Source organism: Myotis lucifugus, unplaced genomic scaffold (assembly GCF_000147115.1).
Source record: "Myotis lucifugus unplaced genomic scaffold, Myoluc2.0 scaffold_20, whole genome shotgun sequence".
NCBI classification, from domain to species: Eukaryota; Metazoa; Chordata; class Mammalia; order Chiroptera; family Vespertilionidae; genus Myotis; species Myotis lucifugus.
This window is the reverse complement of record NW_005871068.1, coordinates 9820319-9845384: the sequence shown is the minus strand read 5'-3', so window position 1 is coordinate 9845384 and position 25066 is coordinate 9820319. Positions and strand designations below refer to the sequence as shown.

At 35.6% G+C, this 25066-nt stretch overlaps 1 protein-coding gene across 1 annotated transcript in view; it reads left to right on the top strand.

The window, feature by feature from the left end:
* DMD (dystrophin) overlaps nt 1-25066 on the top strand; it is a 2279750-nt gene that overhangs the window by 919584 nt on the left and 1335100 nt on the right. The window contains exon 30 of the mRNA XM_023751347.1: nt 11647-11808. Coding sequence (XP_023607115.1) covers nt 11647-11808 — 162 coding nt within the window. The remainder of the gene's footprint in view (nt 1-11646; nt 11809-25066) is intronic.

Genomic DNA, 25066 nt, shown 5'->3' with positions numbered 1-25066 from the left:
GTTGGCACCAATCTGAGTCTACTTTAATACCACTGATGATTGGTCATAGAGGTCAACAGAGTCAAGAGCATTTTATTTCAAGGGAACCTGGACACTGGCCTTAGACAATTATTGTCCAAAATCACAAGAAAAGGAATCCAGCAGAGATCTCTAATGTACATCAGAAAAGCACCATTTTGGGTTATTGAGGCTGCATTTGAGACTATCTGACTGAAGACCGAAAACTGTTTCTACTCATAGACAACACTCATGGTCATGCTTAGCTGCTCTGTAAAAGGGACTGGAATGGATGTGCTTCCCACACATTATGTAAAGCCCAGCAGGCCAGAAACACCATGTTCAGTTCTTATCCTGAGAGTCTGAATTCCTGAGTGGAGAGATTGACCAGTACCCTGGATTCTGATTCTGTGTCACTCTTCTGTATCAGGAGGAATGTTCTGTAATATTTTAATTATGTACAATATCAATAAATATCCATTTCCTAAACTTTAGATTCTCATAGTATATGTACATTTGTAATCACAGAGCACTTCTCCATAAGGCCAGAGAAATTTTGTTGACCACAGGTGTTCTGAAGTTCCTTTGAGAAGGTTGGGATAAGATGAACTCTGTAGATTCCTTCCAGGTGTACTGCTTTATACTTCCATCACTTTTTAAAAATATGATTTTATTGCTTTTTAGAGAGAAAGGGAGAAGGATGAGAGATAGAAACATCAATGATGAGTGAAAGTCATCAATCAGCTGCCTCCTGCATGCCCCCTACTGGGGATCAAGCCCACAACCCAGGCATGTGCCCTGACTGAGAATTGAACCTGTGACCACGTGGTTCCTGGTTTGACACAACTGCTGAGCTACACTGGCCAGGCCATTACTTTCTTTTTGAAGCTGTAATAATGCATGTTTTTTTCCCGTCAAAGCAAAAGACCAGTTTCATTTGTTCAGCCATGAAGATGCAGCAAAAACCCAGAAAAGTATTTCAGATAGTACTGTACAGATCATTGACAGCTCTATCAATGCTTTATTTGAAAGTGATGGCTATCTGATGTCAAGTTCCATTGATAAAGTGATTCTCCCGCATTACTTTAAGAATACTTCCCTCAGGTCACAAAAGAACTTCAGTGACCTGCAAGGAACTAAAACAGATGAAGTTCCAACTGACAATGATGCCAATGATTTTAACATTTCTAATCTTTTTCTACAAAGGAAATTACAGGGAGCTCCATGCACGTGGCTTTGGTGTTTTTCTGCCCAGTGAGTTTAAACCAGATGACATTAACAACAGTAAATCTAGATGGCCCTTGTAAATAATGTGATGTTCTTCTTATTTACATATAAAGAGTATGTTTATGAGCACATGTGAACATTATGTGTAGCCTATAATTCTACCAAGTATATTAACAAATACACCACAGAAGCCGGTGTGTTTCCCCCAGAAGTTATATCTAAAGTGGCTTAGAGCAACAGTTTTTATTTATTTGTCATTTCTTGTCCAAGGAGTACAGTGTGGGACCTCTTTTCTTTTAGGAAAAAGTTGCACATACTAGTTTGAAAACAGGAAAAAAGGCAACGAAGTGAAGCTGTTGACCGTTGCTGAGACTGTAAACTGTTGAAAGTTGTCCTTCCTGCTATAAATTACCTTCTTTCCCTCTGCTTATTATAATATCCATTTAATTCCCTTTGCAACGTATTAGCTTGTTTCTTCTGAAAAGTTTTTCCTCAGCTTGCTGAAACCATGTCTAACCATCTAGAAAGTTTATATGCAAATTTGTGTGGATCTGTTTCTTTCCTTCTATCATACAAAATCATGAAAATGAGATATTTATGTCTCATCAACCTCTAAAAGGTCTGAGTCTACAGTGAGGCCCAGGGTGTTCCTCAAATTTCAATTTCTTTGAGATGTCCTCCAGCCAATTCTAAACAAAAGTTAGGAAGAATCTGTTTCTGAGAGGATAGAAAATTCCTCCTGATCCTTAAACAATTCCTGATATTTTCATGGCATTGCCTCCTTAAAGAAGTTAAAATTATGTTTCAGAAATTTTAATTGGTTGTTAACTGAAGTTATCATGAATCAAAGTGTTCCATTGGATAGCAGCAGTAGTCTACATATGCAACATCTGTGGATGGATAGTGGGTGGAGGGGGCGGGCTATAAGGGGTCAATGGGAAAAAAAGGGGGACATATGTAATACTTTCAACAATAAAGATTAAAACAAAAACAAAAAAAATGCTTGCAATTTGCTGGCTGTAGTATTTAGACAGAGGCATCCATGTATCTTTATAAGCCTTCTGATAATTCTCTGTTTGAAATCTATTTCCTAGGCCCTTCATTGTCTCTTCATGCCTTCCATAAACTATTTCCTGTCTTTCTCTGGACTAAATTCTAGCTGTTTTTTATGTCCATTTTCTTCCTCTGCCTCTACCTCAGTTTATCAAGTGCTGAGTGCATGGACTTTGCTGCATAGTTTGAGTCAGTTTGGTCACAAACGTGAAATGGTTTTGCTTCAAGCAGGTGGTTGATTTGTATTTCTTGCTGTTACCCTGAATAAATTCCACTGTTTCAGATTTCTGTGGCATTAAATCCTATTTAGTTCAGCTTAAAATTTAAATCTCATATCCAGTTTGTCTTCTCCTGTTTCCAGCTCAAGCTTAAACCATGGGCTAGGTGACTCACTGGAAGGGGACAATGATTATTTTCCTCCCAAAACATCCACTGTCTTTACTTACTCCACCTGGGTTACATTAGTCTCCATTGGCCTGAGAAATAGGAATGAAGGAAAATGGGTAGTTGTCTTTCATTAACAGGAATTTTCATGGTGTTCAAGTATTTTATATAAAAAGGACACAAAACATTGGCCTCTTTGAAATGCAAGTCTAGGCTTTTTAAAAGGTCTTACAGAAGCTCTTCTTTCCTCACATTTATTTAACAACAAATAAAACAGATTCTGTAAAAGTATCTTAATACCTCTTTGTCCTGGAATATCTTGCTCTACAAAGCAGTGTTCCTTCTTCAGTTTCTACTTTACCTATGGAAACATTTTTGCCACACCAAGCATTGAGAAATACAGGCTTCCCCTTCTCTTCACTCTGCCATCATTTGCAGTTATTTTTTTTCATTCCTAAGTAGACATTGAAAGCAAATAAAGCATTCATCTGCATAAGCAGAGTGCAAGTTGGCAATTAGATGTAAATCCCATCTGATATTTAAAAATATATATCTTTATTGATTTCAGAGAGGAAGGGAGAGGGAGAGAGAGATAGAAACATCATGATGAGGGAGAATCTTGATCAGCTGCCTCCTGCACGCCCTCACTGGGGATCAAGCCCCCAGCCTGGGAATTGAACTGTGACCTCCTGGTTCATAAATCGGCACACGTTGGAGAGGCCCCAACTGCTTTTGATTCCCAGATTCTATGAGTGCTGGTGTTGGAATCCACTTCCAACCTTTCTGCCCCAAGAAGAAAAGTACACCTTTTCATTCCTCCTTGAGGAGTAAGCAGCAGTAGCCTTCATACTCTCCCCACTGGGTGGTGAATTATCCTGACTTTGGTTTCTCTCATAAATCTTCAATGAATTTTGGAATAAGTGGAGGTGTTGGAGTCATGAAGGAGGGCCAGCTTTCCCACCTGTTTTATAAACCCTATTGAGGAAAGTCTTATTATTTCCATTTCTTAGAATGAGAAGAACTTACTGTTTTCAGTTAAAGACTATAGCCAAGATTCTAAGATAATAGACAAACTCCAATGTATTTATGACCATAATAATTGGAGCTTCAGAATTGCTAAGTTAAAAAAGAATTAGGATAGGAGGAAACAGCTAATCAAAAATGTGCTTAAACCCATGAAGATAATTCAGTCAAATTGAGTATTCGTATTATTTGTTAATTGAATAAATGAAAACCTCATAGTAGGTGACAAAGAAAAACTAAAAGGAAGTGGTTGCATCAATTGCCCAGCAATTGAACTTGAGAGGCCAAAATTAGAGCTCCTTGATCAGGACAGTTTGTGCAGTTATATGTGATTGTCAAATATACATATTAATGATTTCTCATGGCTCTCCATGTTAGTTTCTGAAGACTCACAGGAGTAAGATTTGGTTTTAACATGTTTCTTTTTTTAAATATATTTTTATTGAATTTTTACAGAAAGGAAGGTAGAGGGATAGAGAGTTAGAAACATCTATAAGGGAAACATCGATCAGCTGCCTCCTGCACACCCCCTACTGGGGATGTGCCCACAAACAAGGTACACGCCCTTGACCAGAATCGAACCTGGGACCCTTCAATCCGCAGGCTGACACTCTATCCACTGAGCCAAACTGGTTAGGGCAACATGTTTTTTATAGGACTCCCACACCTAGCAGAACAGTCAAGAATCTTCAATTCTTTTTTTAAAATATATTTTATTTATTTTTTACAGAGAGGAAGGTAGAGAGATAGAGAGCTCGAAACATCGACGAGAGAGAAACATCGATCAGCTGCCTCCTGCACATCTCCTACTGGGGATGTGCCCACAACCCAGGTACATGCCCTTGACCGGAATCGAACCTGGGACCTTTCAGTCCGCAGGCTGACGCTCTATCCACTGAGCCAAACCGGTTTCGGCAAGAATCTTCAATTCTTTAGAAAATCTACACTTTAGACTTCTGAGGAGCAAAGTACCTCTTGAAATTCCAACCCACTAAAAAGAATCATTTCTTTGACTTAGGGGAAAAGGAAGGGTAAATTTTACAATGCTAAAACTGGATCTATTGAGTAATTTAAAAAGAAAAACGGAAAGCCCCTGATGCCCAGCACATAGTAAGCAGGCAACCAAGGAATATTTATTACAAAATTCTCTAAAAAAAAAAGGTTTCTGAAAGATGCTAAGATGTCAGAGTGCATCTTTTGCACACTTACGCTTTTCATTTCATAAGACTCCTATTACTCTTGAATCCTTCACAAGGGTCCACAGCAAAGAGATATCTGATATAAATCTCTTTGTAAGACTTACGCCCAGACATCAAAATTCTCTTTTCCTCCTTTTCACACAAAAAAGCAAATAGAGTAAAAAAAATAACACATACTCATAAAAGAAAAAACAAAATGACAAAATTTCTCTCATTTCTACTTCTGTATCCCACAGCTATTGAAAAAAATATTGTATGGTCCTTAACACTTGCTATATTATGAATTAACTTTCTTGGGAATTTTTCTTTATTTTATTTTAGTAAACTTTATAATCTCTACATATATATTTGTAATTTGTGGAGTGTGTGACCAACAGGGGAATGGCAGTCAGTGTGGAATGGGAAATTTTAGACAGAACACTTTTCTGGCATTCTTTAACATATGCAATGTAGATTGTTTTTCTTTCTTATTTTTCCTTGGCTGAAAAAAAATTTTATCCTTACATTCCACTAAATGTTTGTCTGGTTTGATGGCAATCTCCCTGTAGTGAAAGAGTGTGTTTGTAGTTTAATTGTTCAAAATATTATGTGCTTAAATAAGTATTTGCTGCTGGCTACAAAGCTTAACTGTAAGGGAACTATATCTTATAATAATTTTCTCAGAAAGTCCTATTTTAATAGTGAACAAACCACATTCTTAATGAGCTTACCTATCACCTCTTCAATGAAATAAAAATTCTTAATAAAATTAATAAGGATAGTAGCAATCTATAGCTCCGTTAGTAAATGATGATTTGTAAAAAGCTATTGAGATAATCTAAAATTTTCTCCATTTTGAGCCTACCTCATATTTTAAGTACATTTATATTGGTTCAAATTCCCAGTTTTTATTTCACATGAAAAATGTATTCTCTCAAAATAAAACAAAATATTCTTCTACAGCAGTGGTTCTCAACCTTCTGGCCATTTAAATACAGTTCCTCATGTTGTGACCCAACCATAAAATTATTTTCGTTGCTACTTCATAACTGTAATGTTGCTACTGTTATGAATCTTAATGTAAATATCTGATATGCAGGGGGGTCTTAGGCGACCCCTGTGAAAGGGTCGTTCGACCGCCAAAGGGGTCGTGACCCACAGGTTGAGAACCGCTGTTCTACAGTTTCTTAGACATGCTGTACTCTGACTTGTGTGCTTGTAATATTGAGGTACATGGGTTAATAATTCATTTAAAATATAGGAATGTGAGAAGCAATCAATTCACTGTGATGACAACTTTCATTAAACTTTTATATTGCAGAACACTTTGAGGGGATAATAATATAGTTTAATGTATATTGATTATTGTACTTAGTTTTCTTTCAGTTTTCTCTGAAAACCAAATATAAAGTTTTCTATGATATGTTTTTTGATCACTATTACCAGATTCAGTTTTTTTGTTTTTTGTTTTGTTTTGTTTTGTTTTTGGGGGGGATACTTACTTTTTGTTTATTGCTGCATCATGCTCTCAGGATTCAGTTTTCTACATTTATATTTTGTTTTTAAATTCCCATATTTTAATGTCTTTCTAATTATCCTCATATTTGTTGTTGCTGTCTGGCTGTATGCTGAGCAGATTAGCTAAAGGTATGAAATAACATTTTAAAGCAACTGTTGAGCAGCACTCTGGGACAACAACACAATTTCAATTATGGTTCAGGATTTCCTACTAACTTCATTCATTGAGAGCACAGGTCGAGTGTGCAGAGAGTCCTAGAAAATCCACAAGCCTAGCATCCCATCAGGGTCTGCCTAATAAGATGTTTAGAAATAGAAGGCAGCTTATGCCATGACTAATTCAAAGAATTCTGCAAGCTTGATTGACATCAGGTCTTTTCACTCCCTGAGATAACCAAAGAACCTGTGTAAACCAGTTTCTCTGATTGACTGCCTGGCCAGGCAAAGAAAGCCATCTAAGGTCAATTCTGCCATCACGTCTTAGGCCATTTCATTCCCTTCACCCACAGAATCTCATGAATAGAAAAGTTAAATTTCTAAAAAATAATTCAGGGGCTAGATATGCGGTTTAACATTATGCTATATTATATCCTATTCAATTGTATTACAATTCTACAGATGTGCACAAAAGGGTAGGCTGTTTTTGCCTTTAGCCAGATAAAGGACCAAATTTAAACAATGCCTGAGTAGCCAATTGCTACATGCTGTGATTGGAAGGTTTCTTCAGTCACCTGTCACAATAGTGAAATTTTATTATTAAAGACCCCTTCTTAGAGAAACCCTGGGCAGGCTATAGACATTTTCTTCTATGACACAAAGAACTCTGATTATAGCCATGAGCAGTGTTATCTGAATTAATATGTGATGTAAATTCTAGTTGAAGTTTTGACTGAAAAAAAATAGGAAACTATATTTGATTTAGGGTAAAGGGCAATGCCTTGGTCACTGATTGGGGTAGGGCAGTGGTCGGCAAACTGCGGCTCGCGAGCCACATGCGGCTCTTTGGCCCCTTGAGTGTGGCCACGAAGTTTCAATCGCACTGTACGTGCGCACCTGCACGTGGTATTTTGTGGAAGAGCCACACTCAAGGGGCCCCAGTTTGCCGACCACTGGGGTAGGATATTTTAATAAAGATAAGATTGTTCCAAATAATGTTCCTTCCTATTCTAATACATCTAATACTAAAAAAATAAACAAAAATAAACAAAACCAGGGAGGTCTGTTTTCCAAAAGATATATCTCTGAGTGGTGATGTTTTTCCCCCTCCCAATTTTTGTAAATTTATTTTTTTGTCTTTGACTACTTGGACACTTCTTTGTTTTCCTCATTAAGAAAACAACAACAAACCTTGTTATACCATTCATCCAGTCATAAAACTATTGGCCTTTATTCTAAGAACTGGCATTGAGCAATGAAAATGACAGCCATAACCTCTATACTCACTAGAGTTCATAGGCTAAAATAGAGACAGACAGTTAATGGAAAATTACAGTATGGTGTGATCCATGCTAAGACAGAAATACAAGGTGCAAAAGAGATCATAGGGTGTCAGTGACAGCCACCTGGAAGGGGAGATGTCCATTTTTCCAAGGTCAGCCTCAAAGGATAAATGTAAATAAGCCAATAAAAGGAAGTTGGGATTGTTCTAGGAAGTGGGAACCACATGTTTAAGGCCAACTATCAAGAAGGACATACTATGTACTGGGAAATAAAGAATGAACTTTATAGCTAGGCAGTGGTTCTCAACCTTCTGGCCCTTTAAATACAGTTCCTCATGTTGTGACCCAACCATAAAATTATTTTTGTTGCTACTTCATTACTGTAATGTTGCTACTGTTATGAATCGTAATGTAAATATCTGATATGCAGGTTGAGAACTGCTGATAGAGCAAGGAGTAGAAGATGCCAACAAAGACACTGAAGGGACTTTTAAAGCAATATTAAGGGTATGGGTTTTACCTTAAAGAAAAACAATCACTAGAAGATTTTAAGCAGAAAGCCAAAATTTCATTTTAGAAAGATCACAATCTAGCTGCTTTGCAGATGGACAGTGACAGTGTGGGATGGTAGCCAAGAGGGTAGTACCAGATTTGAGGCAAGAGATGGTAATGGCTTTAAGTAAAGATAGTGGGGAGAGGGAGAAACGGAGGGACGCAAGAAATATTAGGAGGTAGATGAAAGAATTGGTGATTTGTTGTCAGATTAAATGAAAATGGTGAAGGATGTGATAGAGGAAGAGGAAATATCAGAATTAGGCCTAATGCAATTATGCCTAAAGCAACGATTAATTGTAAATATCTGAAATAGAGAAAAATGCAGAAAAAGAGCAAAACCAAGTTGGAGGGTGGAAAGTAAAGTAGAAGTAGACACATTGGGACCACATTTGGTTGATTTGCTCAGTTTTGGTAGCTGTGGGACATCTAAGAGGAAATGTCAAGTAGGGCAATATATATTCAAGTTTGGGAATCAAGGGGGAAATCTGGACTAGAGATGTAGAGTTGAGAGTTGTCAGCGTATGAGGTGTAATTGAAACTAAGGATATGGGTAGAATGCAAAGAAAGGAAAGTCTACGACATAATCCTGAAGATGTATACTATCATGATGCTGCTCTCCCTGTTCTGGAAGCATCATGAGACTTCAGCTCCTTTTCCCATTGATCCAGATGCCTTTAGCCTTATTCTTACTTGAGTAACGCTGTGTTTCAGGTAGGTTTTATTAAAAAGCATAATGACATCTCCACTATACTTTAAGATTAAGAGCCAACATTTATATTCTTGATGTCATGTCTACTATTCTTTTTTGATTGCGGTAACATTGGTTTATAGCATTATATAAGTTTCAGGTGCGCAGCATTATAATTTGGTCACCACCAACAGTTTAGTTTCCAGCTGTCACCATGGGATTAACCCCCTTTACCAGTTTCATTCCTTTTCCCCTCTGATAACCACCAATCTGTTGTGTGTCTCTATGTGTTTTTTATTGTTGTTTTGTTTGTTTCTGTTTTTTTTTTATATTCTACATATGAGTGAAATCATATGGAAGTGTCATTTTCCATCTAACTTGTTTCACTCACCCTGATACCCTTAAAGCAGGGGTCCTCAAACTTTTTAAAAAGGGAGCCAGTTCACTGTCCCTCAGACCATTGGAGGGCCAGACTATAGTTTTAAAAAAAACTATGAACAAATTCCTATGCACACTGCACATATCTTATTTTGAAGTAAAAAAACAAAACGGGAACAAATACAATATTTGTATTTGCATGTGGCCCGCGGGCCATAGTTTGAGGACCCCTGCCTTAAAGTCTATCCATGTTGTTGCAAATGGCAGGATTTGACAATTTGTTCATTCATTCATCAATGGACACTTAGGTTGTTTCCATATCTTGGCTACTGTTAATAGTACTGCAATGAACATAAGTGTGCATCTATCTTTTGGAATTAGTGTTTTTATATTCTTAAGATAAATACCCAGAGGTAGAATTTCTGGATGATATGGTAGTTCTATTTTTTAATAGAGGAATCTCCATACTGTTTTCCATAGTGGCTGGACAGTGAACATTTCCACCAACAATGCATGAGGGTTCCCTTTTCTGCACATTCTCACCGACAGTTGTTTCTTGTCTTTTGGGTGATTACCTTCTAATAGTTGTGAGCTGATATTTCATTGTGGTTTTGATTTGCATTTTCCTTATAATGAGTGATACTGAACACCTTTTCATGTGCGTGTTGGCCATGTTTATGTCTCCTTTGGAAAAATGTTTACTCAGATTCTCTGCTCATTTGGATTCTTGTTGTTGTTGAGATGTATGAGTTCTTTATGTAGTTTGGATATTAACTCCTTACGGGATATATGATTTGTACATATCTTTTCCCATTTGGTAGGTTGCCTTTTCAGTCTGTTGATGGTATCCTTTGCTGTGCAGAACCTTTTTACTTTGTTGTAGTCCCATTTGTTTATTTATTTATTTTGTTTTCCTTGCTTTTAGAGTCCAATCAAAATAGCATGGCTAAGATTGATGTAAGGAACTTACTCCCTGCGTTTTCTTCTAAATATCTTATCATTTCAAGTGTTTATTTTTTATTTATTTAATTTTTATTGATTAAGTTATTACATTTGTGTCCTTATCCCCACATTACCCCCCATCACCCCCACTCATGCCCTCACCCCCCCTGTTGTCTGTGTCCATTGGTTAAGCCTATATGCATGCATATAAGTCCTTTGGTTGATCTCTCCCCCTTACCCCCACCCTCCCCTACCTTCCCTCTGAGGTTTGACATTCAAGTTTTTAATTTATTTTGAGTTAATGTTTGCAAATGGCCTAACAGTCTTTATATAATAAAAAAAGCAGGATCATTAAAAAAAAACCCAATCATGGTCTGTGGGAAGGATAGTTCCACTGTACCAGATAATCATGCCTATATATTGTATAATAAGAGAAAATACTTGATCTGTTGCATTAATTAAAGAATTCTTGAAAAGTGACCTATCCCAATCCTTACTCTCATGACTACTCTTTTAAAGGTGAACAGATCCTCAAAGGGAGACTCTGTGACATGTTCAGCATGCTATTTATACTTGAAAAGTGCTAAATTATTCAAAATCATACTTATAGTAGCAATCAAGATTAATTGCAGCTATATTAGGATTACTTATTATTTGTTCTACTTTGGCAGGAACACAAATCCAATTGTACAGGCAATTTCCATAATCCAAATTGTGAAAGAAGAGGGGGAAAGAGGCCATGCAAAACTAGTTGAAATAGTATTTAAAGTAAATCTTTAACCAGATGGATATCTAAAATTCCCTTTTTGAAAAGGAGCTTGATTCTGAACAGATTGTATATGTGTCTCACTGGTGGAAGTGGATTATCTATCTTGAATTGGATTGTGATGACGATGACCCTATTCTAAGTAAACCAAATCCTTTGAACTATGTAATGAGGTCAGGAGGAACATTCGGCCTGAGAACAACAGATTGCAATGACTGAAATTATTTCACTAATGTTTTATCCAGCCTCTTTTCTTGATGTACATAATATTGTGGTTTTGTCCTTCAGAGATTCCTGATCCTGTATTTGTGTGTGCTATCTCTCTTTTCTGATTATTTATTTTTATAAAGTAGAGCTGAATGAGGGGCAGGAAGCTGCGAAATCTGTCTTACAAAAAGGTGATTGTGGAAGAGTCTAGAATCTTTATTAACTTTGCAGCAGGATTGCAGAAAAATAATGAGCAAACATTTAACTGATTCATTCTTATTTCTTCTTCAGGCCGTGAGGAGGCAAAAGTTGCTTGAACAGAGTATCCAGTCTGCCCAGGAAATTGAAAAATCCTTGCACTTAATTCAGGAGTCCCTCTCATCCATTGACAAGCAGTTGGCAGCTTATATTGCTGACAAAGTGGATGCAGCTCAAATGCCTCAGGAAGCCCAGGCAAGTAGACTGGGAATGAGTTTCTGTTCTTTTGTTTGTTTTACTATCAGAACAAGATATTGCTGAATTTCCAACTTACCTTTCATTCAATTAGTTTTACAGAGGGTATTTAATTGAATGATTGGACTATGTGGAGGTGAAGGGAGAAAAGGAGCTCTAGATTAGCTCTGTAAGATTTATTTTTGAAAATATGTAATGATAGGAATTTGAATAGAGACACATACAAGACAGGGTCACTGTCACACTGAAGTCTGCTCTTTCTCAATATTTTCCGACTGGTATCCTTAAACCATGAAAAATCATAGGAATTTAAATGGTAAAGAAAATATTTTAATGGTGCTATTGAAAATGCAGGATCAAACATTTTATCAGCTCATCTTTGTTATCTTGGAATTGCAAGCCATATTAAATCTATATTTTCATACATTTAATGTGTTGTGAGTAGTTAATAAAAAGAACTTAGAGATGCGGATTTGCATTTTATCACTAATCATTCTATATTTACACACACACATTCATCTCTATTCAGTCGGATGATAAAATGTGTTAAAAGTTTTTCTATAATGAGAGTTAAAAAAGTAATGAAAATAAGTCAACTTTATACTGAGTAAATTTAGGCTACATCTAAATTAACTCACATCTTGGAAAGTACTTTTAAAACTATTAATAGCAAAATTGAAATAGGGAAAAGCTATTGTCTTAGAAAAAAATGGGAAAATGGGAACTTTTAGGGAAAACATCTTATTTAGCTGAAAAGGTATGGGACCCTAAATGTTTTCTTCCATTTAGTAGTATATATGAATGCAGGATTCTATGAAAATTAATATAACATACCAGATAGTTTGTAATAACATAGCGTAATTTTATTTTTAAATAAAAAGTTATAGTAATAGTATTAACTATAGAAGTTCAAAATACTTGTGAATAAAAACACACAGATAAATTAAGAAATTTCAAGTCTACTGGAACAAAGAGATTTTGAGTACTAATAAGCTCAAATTTATTTTTCATGCATTTCTGATTGCACCTGCATTTTCAATACAATTCTTGACTTTGAATTCTCCAAGTGGTAATATATAATATTGGAAAAAGCAACCCCCCTGAAAGATATTGAAATATTCTTCACCATGATTTTCGTTTAAGATGACAGCAAGTGAGTTGTTTTCTCGAACAGAATTATCAAGTACCCAGATTTACTTCAAGGACTGCATTTACTGAAGCTCAATTTGAAACTCCCTTGAAAGAAACAAGTAGAGAACAAAGAGGTTGTCTGTGAAATCAGAACTTAAGCACAATGTATCATACCAGAAACCCACAAAGAATTCCACCAAAATGACATTTTTCTAAGAATAAATAACGGGGAATTTATTTTTTCTTAGAATTTCTAATTTCTAAGAATTAATACTTTGCATTAATAAAAAGAACAGTCTCTTTGGATTTTATAAAAGCTCATTGCTAATTAAAAGATTAGCAGGCTTAGCTTTCCCTTTTCCAAAACGGAGTACTTGCTTTAATACATCACTGAGAAGCAGGACAAAATGAATGGCATTACCATGTTTGGTCATCTTCTGTATGTGCTCAGATTTCCTGTCACAAACTGGCCACATGGATTTGTGGATGTCTGACTCCACCGTGTGGTGCACTAGCAGTTTTGCTACTAAATGTATATTTGTTAATGAAACTTTCTTTTTCTGCCTTTTAAGATTGTTTGAGCTTCTCAAGTGTAAAAAAAAAAATCTCAACATTAAGGAAGTGTATACAATGTGTACAACTTTTGACAGGTAAACTCTTATTATATATAAAAGTAGTAGATCAAGATACTTCCTTGCATTCCATTTGCACTTATAACTCTAGGGCAGGAATGAGCTTCCCACTGCCCCCAAATGTTTATTGATCATTTCTCGGTCATGATTAGAGAATCAGGTCTTTTACTGTTAAATTGGATTCAAACTATTTTACTTTTTTATTTTGTGATATGAGCTTGGAGGAACAAAGCTTACTTTTTTAGACAGTGAAACTACATACTGCAGGAATATCAGAGCATGTGTTCAACTGAGTATTTTCTTTAAAATGATAACCCTTAAACCAAAATCTTAGATCATATGACCACAGCATCAGCTGCCCAATGCCAGTCCATTTAAAGAGAGATTTTTTCCAATTTAAATACAAATTTCAGATGACATCTGATTGATTCAAATAGAGGAAAGCAAATAAGGGAAACTCTTCTAGTTTAGGAATCTATCTTCTAGTTATAGAAATCAGAAACGTTAGAGCTATTTAAAAAGTAGTATGATTAAAATATAAATGCTATGAGTGTTTCTTTCTTTACTCTTTAAGTTTCCTGAAGTACACACTAAAACACAGATTTTGTTTTAGCACCTAAAAATCCAAGTATCTATGCTGCACCCCAGGCCAGTCACATCAGAATCTCTGGGTGGACACAGTCACCAGAATTTTCAGACCCTCCCCCCAGTTATTCTAATGTATAGCCAATGCTAAGGGCAACTGTGGATATTACATTACTGGTAATGGCTGAATGTCTCCAGTACTTTTTTCACATCACATTTCTCACCACTCTTTGATAAAGATTCTCAGCTATGGCTGTGTCAAGATTTCAGTGGAAGAGAGTCCTGATGGAAATCAAACTACTGGTGACTTTCTCTCCTACTTTAATTGTCCCCTTACTCTTATGAGAAATGGGTGAAAGTAGACAGCATAGCTGAGAACTCCTGCATGAACAAATTAATTTGGACAAGTAGAATTTTCAATATGGATCTTTGAGGATGAACTCAGTTTGGTTTTATTATTTTCTTTTTTCTTCCTAATTTCACATATGATGATGTGTCTCTAAATCATTGTTGGAGTTGTCATAACTACTTAAGTGTAATGCTTAAAATTATGAAGATACTTTATAATTTGCACTTTTTCAGTAATTTCATATTTTGAATCTCCAACATGTAAGAACAATCTCACATGTGGACCTATTGAAAATCCCCATATTATGTGTTGATGATGCACAGTTTATAGATGAAAACATAATCCTGTTATATACATAACCCCATGAAACATTGGGTTTGCCTAGCACTGATTGAAATAGCTAAACTGTCCTTCTACTTCTGTTTGGCAGATTCTGATCCCATCTTTTGTAACCTCATGTCCCCATAGTATATCTGTGTGCATGAATAACAGGAAAAAAATAGAACAATTTAGGAAGCAAACGCATTTTCATCAAAGAAGAGGACTTCTTAATCAATATAGTAAAGTGCTCTTATATTTTGCTAAGCCAACTAAGACATGGGGTATTTCAGGTCCACCACAAACCAGATTTCTTCTTTCCATCTCTTTTTTTCATACCATTAATAATGTGGCTAAAACAGTATCAGTAGATAGAAAAGAGGGATCTTCTGTTTACTAAAAAAAGCGATTAATTTAAAGTGATTGCATTAGTAGCAGATCAAAACAATTCTTAATTGAGATCTTCCTGTATTTATGGAAGCTACATTTTATAACTCACTTTAAATATATTGGGCCATATTTTAATACTAGAGGCCCGGTGCATGAAAATTCATGCACTGGAGGGAGGTCCCTCAGCCCGGCCTGCCCCCTCTCACAGTCCAGTAGGCCCTCAGGGGTGGGAGGCAACCCAGCGATCAGGGGAAGGTGATGCCCCATCACACCTCTGCTGCTGCCACTGCCGGCAGCGCAAGCCTCGGCCGGCCCTGGTTACCTGAGCCTCGGGCAGCCCTGGGCGGCTGGGCAGCCGCCTTCAGAGGCCTGCCTGTGCCTCGGGCCAGCTCTAGGTGGCTGGGCAGCTGCCATCCGAGGCTTGCCTGTGCCTCGGCCAGCCCTGGGTGGCTGGGCAGCTGCCATCAGAGGCTTGCCTGTGCCTCAGGCTGGCCCTGGGCAGCTGGGGGGCTGAAGGGACTGTCTGCCGTCATATTGTGGCTATGGGTGCCTCCATCTCTGAGGGCGTGGCAATCAATTAGCATATTCCCTTCTTATTGGCTGTGGGCACCGCCATCTTTGAGGGCTTGGTGGTCAATTAGCATATTCCCTACTTATTGGCTGTGGGCGCTGCCATCTTTTTAGGCGGGGCAGCAATTAGCATATTCCCTCCTTATTGGCTGTGGGTGCTGCCATTTTGTGATGGTGTGAGGGTTAATTAGCATATTCCCTCTTTATTAGATAGGAGAAGTATTCCAAATAACTGTAAGTCAATGACTAACAAAGTAAAGACTTAAATGCAGATTTTGGTCTATCAGATTCAGCTTATAATTTCATTACAGAATAAAAAGGACTTTTATAGTGTAAATAGGTACATTTGATTTTTAAATGACTCAGAACAGTCTAATTTTATAGCCTGCCGCACTGATTTATGAATTAGTATAAACCCACATAGGGGAATTAACTCAGGATTTATGTGATAATGAAATAATTTCATAACAGAAGAAGAAAATGGAGAACTGTTACAAAGATTTGGGTTCCATAGGCAGCAAAATCTCAGACATCTTTGAGCGCAATATATTTATGGATACATCTGCTAGAGCATAGGGATATAAGGGGAAAGTAAACAAATGGAACTACATCAAAATAAAAATCTTATGCACAGCAAATAAACAATTAACTAAATGAAAAGAGAGCTCACTGCATGGGAGAACATATTTGCCAATGATACATCCAATAAGGAGTTAATTTCCAAAGTATATAGGGAACTCACACAACTGAACAAAAGGAAGAAAGCAATACAACTAAAAAATGGGCAAAGGACCTAAATAGACACTTCTCCAAAGCAAATATGCAGATGGCTAACAGACATATGAAAAAATGCTCAAAGTCACTGGTCATCAGAGAGATGCAAATTAAAACCACAATGAGGTATCACCTCACACCTATCAGAATGGCTATCATCCACAAATGATAAGTTCTGGCGAGGATGTAGAGAAAAGGGAACCCTAGTATACTGCTGGTGGGAATACAGACTGGTGTAGCCACTATGGAAACAGTATGGGGATTCCTCAAAAAATTAAAAATGGAACTCCCATTTGACCCAGTCATCCTACTACTATGAATATATCCTAAGAAACCCGAAACACCAATCAGAAAGAATGTAAGTACTCCTATGTTCATAGCAGCACAATTTACAATAGCTAAGACCTGGAAACAGACCAAGTGCTCATCAGCAGATAAGTGAATAAAAAAAGCTGTGGTACATTTACACCATGGTATGCTATGCAGCAGTAAAAAAGAAGGATCTCTTACCCTTTGAGATAGCATGGAGGGACTTGGAGAGTATTACGCTACGTGAAATAAGCCAGTCAGAGAAAGACAAGTACCACATGATCTCCCCATTATGTGGAAACTAATGAACAAAATAAACTGCTGAACCCCTGTTTCCCCATTTGCCATTGGGCGATCAGAGCCTGCCAGCCAGGGAAAGGGACCGAGAGGTGGTCAGTGCACCTCATAGTGACTGGTCAAGCAGTTGTTCTAGTTGTTCTGCTGTTAGGGTCAATTTGCATATTACCCTTTTATTATATGCGATAGAGGCCGAGTGCACGGGTGGGGGCCGGCTGGCCTGCCCTGATGGGGGCCCCGGATCAGGGTGGGGGTCCCCGTTAGGGGGCAAGGCCGGCCGGGGTGAGTAGCTATGGTCGTTATGCCATTAGGGTCAATTTGTCATATTACCCTTGTATTATATAGGATATGAAAAACCTATGAACATAGAGAATAGGGTAGTGAAGGCCTGGGATGGGGGATGAAAGTGGGTTAGAAGAGGTCAAGGGGGAAAAAAGAGGACAGCTATAATAATAAAAGCATAATATGCTAATTAGACCAGATATCCTTCTGGATGAAGCCGGGGCTGCGAGGGAAGTCTTGGTCCTGGGTGCCAGAGGGAAGCCGGTGCCGGCAGCCGGGGGAAGGAATGCCTACTCTTGCACGAATTTCTTGCATTGGGCCTCTAGTATATAATACTTTTAACAATAAAGATTTAAAACAAACAAACAAACAAAATTGGGGTTCCAATGGTAAATTCCACAGAGTCATGGCAAAAATACTGTAGTTTATTTTACCCAGCAGTGCAGATATAATGGTAAACACAGTGCAATTCATTTTAAGTCTTTTCTAACATTGAAATGCTACCTCTATGTGTTACTACATAAAACTCATTACTTCCTTATTTAGAATGCCTATTAGTATTTTTTTGATGTTTAATAGTGTGGGAGGTAATCACAAGTAAGAGTTGCAAAAGATGCAAGAGATTATAAACATGCTACACATCATTGACTGTACTTGGAAACACTGCATATTATCATGTCCTCACAGGATGTGTAATAAAGAAATGCACGTCTTTCATATTATAAACTCAGAAGTGCACTTCTTAATATTTCCATTAAATTATAGCATCCCATTGTGAAAATCTCTACAAATTTTAAATATAAAAGTAAAACTAGAAGCATCATACTGTGATCACATTGAAGACTCTTGCAGTACTCTGAGGTATTTGGAATGATTTAAATTCAACCCATTTTCCTTGTTTTCTCTCATTCAAATGGATATTTATTCCAAAAAAAGGTGACAGAGAAGTTAGGACTTCAAAAAGCACACCCAGATAATGCTTGTCTTAGCACACCCTATTTTTTTAAATTGTTGGCAATATTACAGATATCTTCCATTCCTCCCCCCTTTGTCCCTCTCCTCCCAGCCCCTACCCCACCCCAGGCCTTCCCCACACTGTTTTCTGTGTCTATGGGTAATGCATATATGAATATTAAATTCTTGGGTTAATCTCTTCCTTTCTCCTCAACCCCACTTCCCTCTGAGATCGGTTAGTCTGTTCCATGCATCCATGTCTCTCGCCTATTTTGTTCTTGACTTTATTTTGTTCATTAGATTCCACATATAAATGAGGACCTGTGATATTTGTCTTTCTCTGACTTATTTAACATAACATAATAATCGCCAGGTCCATCCATGCTACCACAAATGGTATGGGATCCTTTTTATAGCTGCATAATATTCCATTGTGTTTATTTTCTTTTTAGCATTTATGACTATCAGAAACTTCCTTATTTTTTTCATTAGCATTTTGTTGTTTTCTCTACCAACTCCCATTTCCTACCCACCCAAGGTCAGCTACAAGAAAGCAGGACTGCATAGCAGGTCCTCAGTAAATATTTGATGCATTCATTAAATTCTACAGAGTTAAGCACTAAATATGTGCCAGATAAATGTCCTAGGAACTGTTAAGGAAAAAAGTGGACAAGCAGTGCATCTTTCCATAGCACAGAAGAAAAATGCAAATGAAAGAATTGCTGGTCAACCAAGTTGAACATGATCATTAGTAACTTTTTTTTTTAAATGGAACTGTATAATATCATGAAAATATCTTGGCATAGTGCTTTATGACACTGCCAAGGTTTGGAACTTTGAAAAGACTTCCAAAATATTATAAGTAGTATACCATAAAATGTTTCACGTGACAGGAAATGATTAATGGAAATTACATATTCCAGCCTTTCTGTGTATTACATACTTTTCATGGACCGTACCATATGAATTATGACTGCTCACAAAGCATCCATGATATTTGATTTTATCTTTACAACAATATAATGAGTTAGATAAGTTGAATATTTATGTGCAAGAGAGTATTTGAACAGGCTATATTAGTGATTGGGAATGGGGATGGGGAGTTAAGCAAATACACTCACGGGATCATTTGGGGGGCTTAGAAATGTTCCAAAAATCAAATCGTGGCTATGGTTGCACAATTCTAAATATTACTAAAATTCAATGAATTCACATTCATTGAATTTTATGGTATGCAAATTATACCACAATAAAGCTAATTTTAAAAGACACTATTAATAGAGAATATTTCAAATAGTATGTTTAAAAAATAACTTCAGCTTGCCATCAACTTTTCATTCTATTTTTTTTTTACATGAAGGAAAGGGTGAAATGTGAGGGATTTTGTTAAATAACCTGGAATTAACTTAAATTATGATTATTTATCAATGACCATAATGGTGTTCACTATAAGAGCCTACACAGTAATATCATAATGCTTCAATTGTTCATACTTTAATACATTTAATCGATTTCACTTCTAAAATATTTTTACTGATGGTGGGACTTTAACTTAGATCTTCATTCTCCACATTGATAATTATCTCTCTAAGAGCAAAAATTAACCTACAGCTACTACAGTACCCCGATATTTCTATACAGATATCCAAATTTCCCCCAAAGTTTTGTCTCTTCACTTATCTAGTTTGGAAAGTAACCATAATTGCTTGAAAATGCATTTTTATAATGGCCTATTCTATTATCATCACTTTTATAATTATTATAACTAAGAAGAATATCACTTCTCAACTGTATTACAAGGATGAATAATTCCACACAATGTTTACTTTCAAATTTATAAGGGTCTGTCATCAAGTTTTCTTCCAAAAATTAACATGTTGTATTAACCTCTGGAGATTTATAGTCAACCTTGCATTTTTTTTCAGGCTTAAAAGTTTAACCCAGACTTAATACACCACAGAAACTTGTTTTTCCAGAAATTTGGTAATATACCACAGAACTCATGTGTCAAGGAAAAATGTTTGGGAAACACTAAAATAGAATATTTCCTTCATATCACTCCTACCCCCAGAATGGAAGAAGATAGTGATCAGTTAATTTCTTAAGCTCCTAAAATGATGCTCCACCAAAGTACTTATGAGTGAACTAAGTCAATAGGTAAATTTATTTTAGTGATATTAAATGTTTGCCATTGTGCCCTGGCCGGTGTGGCTTGGTTGGTTGGGTATAGGCCAGAGCACTGAAAGGTTGCTGTTTCAATTCTGGTCAGCGCCCCTGCCTAGGTTCCTGGTTCCATTCACAGTGTGGGGCATGCAGAAGGCAGCTGATCAATGTTAGACTCTTGAATCAAGGTTTCCCTCTCTCCTCTCTCTCTTTAGAAATCAATAAACTATTCTTTAAAAAATTAAGATAAATAAATAAAATATCATTGCATAAATTTTCACACATACACATATATATGTATCTGTATGTATATATACATGTACACAAATATATATTTATCTTAATAAATATGAATTGAGGGTTCCAATATACCTCACTTACCTGAAATACACTGTGGTCAAATTGTTAAATTATAACAAGCTCATTGCCTAATAAATATTTCTGATAAAAGTAAAAACTGCTTTATCTGATAAGACTTAATTTTTAGATACTATGCTTTCTAATTCATCCAATCAACTTATAGGACTTTTTTTTACAAACAATAATAAAAAGCTGTGTGAACTTTTTCTTACTTTTTTACTTACTAAGTTATTACAAAGTATAATCTGAAACTTTTCAAAATTATCTGTCCTTGAGCATTATTGTTTTAATGTCCTCCATATTTTAAAAGTACAAAATTTTCAAAATATTTTAATATATTTTCTTCCTTTAATTTTGTGAGTATGTGTTCTATGTGGACATTTTTCCTTCCCAAGGATGCAAGTTCAAAATTTCTAATGTTTAAAAATGACTAATCTAACAGTGTTACATTTCTCTATTAATAGTCTCAATATGACATCTAATACTTTTCCTTTTGAAACATTTTAGTTATTTTCTCTGGAATCATTTTCTTCGACATCACAAAAGCTCTAATAATTATTTTATATAAAGTCTCCTTTATTCCATTAAACACTTAAGACAGCTACAGCTTAATTTTGCTTGTCATTTTCTGTCATTAATTTGATATATGAGAATGTCTGATGAGGTAAATCCTGATAAAAAGCAGTGCTCTCGGCTCAGTTAATTGTAAAGTGCTCTATTGGAAATGTCATTAATGTTTGATTGATTTTTAGTTCTATAATCCGCCCTTTACAAATTTTAATGGAAAAAATGGTTATTTCTATTTCCATTGTTGTTTCCTACTTTCAATAGATAGTGCTAGTTAAGAACATAATTACTGTATTGTCAAATGACTTTTTTGGTAATGGCATAATATAATTTACTTTATATTTTTGTCACTTTCATGGAGAAAAAAAATCTAGTGATCCTGAAAGGTATAGGAATTAGAAGGCCTATTAGAACACGTAGGCGTTTTCTCAATCAGCAGTCCCTGATTTACTAAGTCATTTCATTTTAATTATCTGGGAAATTACTGATTTTATTTGAAGCCAAGCTGATAATTTCACCAAATCAGTTGTTTATTTTCTTTGAACACATATCCTGATAGATGTATATTTTAGGTTAAAATACAACTCAAATTTTACAGCCTTATTTAGATCTCTAGCAGATCTTATTGGTAGCCAAGTGTGGCAATCATTTCCCTTTGTTTCAAATCTTCCATTCTCAATGTTTTCTTCTACAATATAATATTTTTCATTATCCGATCATAATGTTAGGAAAGATTATGTAATGTGTGTCTTTTTTATTAGAGGAATTTTAAAATAAGAGATCATCCATTCTGCCTGCAAGTTTCCAAAATACTCCATTTTAAACAAATAATATTTATCTGTTTCACAATAAGTCTGCCCTAAAGTCATTAGCAGTTTAATTGTTTCCAGAATAACATTCTGATGCGGTTAAATAAAAGTAGGTGCTAAACAATATCCTAAATACAAATTAAAAGTGTATTTTCATTTGAAAGTAAGAATTGAGGCATTAATTTGTAAAGGTGCTAACTAAATATAAGTGTAATGCATGAAGTATAACTTCCCAAAGTAGAATTGATTGGAATTATATATCAATTTTATCTTATAACTTTAATAATGAATTGGATTGCTGTTCCTGAATATAGTCATTAAGTATATTTAGAAATATAAGGTTTAATTTGAATAAAGAACTACGTTCCTCTTGGATATCACAGTGTATATAAATATATAAAACATTCTGAGGAGTTCTGTGTTACAGACACATGTTTATCCTTAATTTCTAAAATATATTTTGCCACTGGGCTCTTTTCATGTATAATGTACTTAATTTATAAATAAATTTGGATCTCTAATCATATTGGAACAGTAGTACAAATATGAGAATTTTTCTAGAAATGCTGTCTATAAATTATGCTAAAATCTCAGTTTTATGTGATATTCAACTATCACTTATTTTCAATTTTAATAGTTTCAGTAGTGATGACACTTTAAGAGCACAGACGTTCTCAATAGTCCATCCAACTACTTGATCTAACTGCGAATATCTCAGAGTCCATGAAATCCTTTGCATTGAGTTCCAAATTGCCAAACTTTCCTCTCACAAGTTATGTGGTCCTTCTTATCCTCTGGTGACAGATAAAAGTTCAGTTTTTCCTTGTGTGTTCTAAGTCATTGTTGTTTCTATTGCTTCTGAGCCTTGATAACAGTATGGCTTATTTGTAGAAAATGTTAGCTTTGTTTTATAATGCCAACCAACAAGAGGCAGCTTTGGGGAGGGGGCAATCTTTAAGAAAAATACTATGTAAATAGAAAAAAACTATATAAAATAGAAAATTAGATGCTACATTATAGAAGAGTCTTCGGCAAGTGAAGGGCCCTGAAACTTAAGTCTCAATAGCTTCACACTAATTCCTCTTTTAGAAAGTAATTCTTACTCTCCCCACACTCAATCTTTCCTTCCATGAAACGAAGCACAGACACTCTACAAGCTGGAAACACAATCTTTGCTAGCATGGTTCACAGCCTGGCATGAGATCCCATTTTCTTATTCCCTACCCATTAAAACTCCTTCTCACCATATGCAATTTAAATTATGCCAACATCTTATAATTTCACCACATCCTATAGTAGAAATTAATTTTCCCTTCTCTTTTATTGCAGAGCATGAAGTTTTCTATTGCTCATTTCTGCTTTGTGATTTACTTATATCTCTATATTCTGTCTCCCTAGAACAAAAGTGTCTTAAAAATAGGGACACTAGTTTTGTTCTCACTATGTAGAATTGAGTAGTAGATGCAAAACTTGTTTCATGAATCAAATTAATAAACTAAATACTATTAATATGCAAATAAGATTTTGAATGTCTGTGTTGTCTGATAAATGTCCATTTGGGGATGCTTTTATTTGTTAATCATTATTTAAGAGGTAATATAGTTGGGCATTGAGTTTGCTATTTGCTAGGTATATTACCTTGGATAAGTCATTATCTGTACCCTCATTTGTAATGAGGATGATAAATAGTTTGACCAGGTGATTAATAAATTTACGTGAACCTTTGGTACATAAGCTCATGCAAACATCTGGATGATGGGAATAATGATTTCCTTCAGAGCTCTTCTCTTTTCCCTCTAGTGTAAAAGTTTAAATGAATATCATTTTCTTCTCTACTCAACTACTTGAGTGTTGACCAGATGAGAGTTTTAAAACCCTGTAGACTGATACTGTTACATATGTATTATTTGGTCCTTCTGCTCTTTCTGATTGTCTTTTGTAGCTTTCCCTCATCAGTTTCTTTTATCAGTTTCCACTACGGCTATCCAAGTTTGATCAGTTTCTAACTCCTCCTTGACTCTCCACTTTCTCACCAAGGCTCTTCTCCTTATAAACAAACCATAAATAATGACACTGACAATTTATGACTATATATTTGTGCAGACAACTTGAACAGGCATTTTCATAAATGCAATAAAATCTAATCTCTTTACCAAAACTGCTGTAGCTGTCTACTCACAGACATGAAAATTTTTCCAGATTGTTGCCTAAAAATTGTGACAATGCTTCATTGCTGGCTTGTCATGATCATCTTCAGTTTAGAGATGAGAAAATTGAGGTTCAAAAAGGTTTGGTGCTTTCTCTGCAGGAACTTATTATCTACCAGACAAAAATCAAAACCCATTGTAGTATTAACTTCCCTTTACTATTTCCATAGTTTCCCTGAAATTTAACTGAAAAAATGGCACAGAATGAATGAGTACAGATCACTATTAAGGAATGTTGTCCACATGCAACTTTCTTATTATATCGTATCCCTGTCACAGTTAGCTATTTTTATAAAACTTAACATGTTGTCTTTGGTCAGATGTGAGTGTTGATTCAATGATAAAAGAATATCAGTTTTACATATTAGATATAAATATTCCCTACTGAAAATGACATCAAATAGCTTGTTCATTATCACTAATTCAAAAGAATAATATATATTTTTATAATAATCCCGCTAGTAGAGAAATAAGTCATTTGATTTTTGATAACTTCTTGGTAAGTAAAAAAAAAACTCTATATATTATAATTTTATTATTTTTAATTTTTAAAAATATATT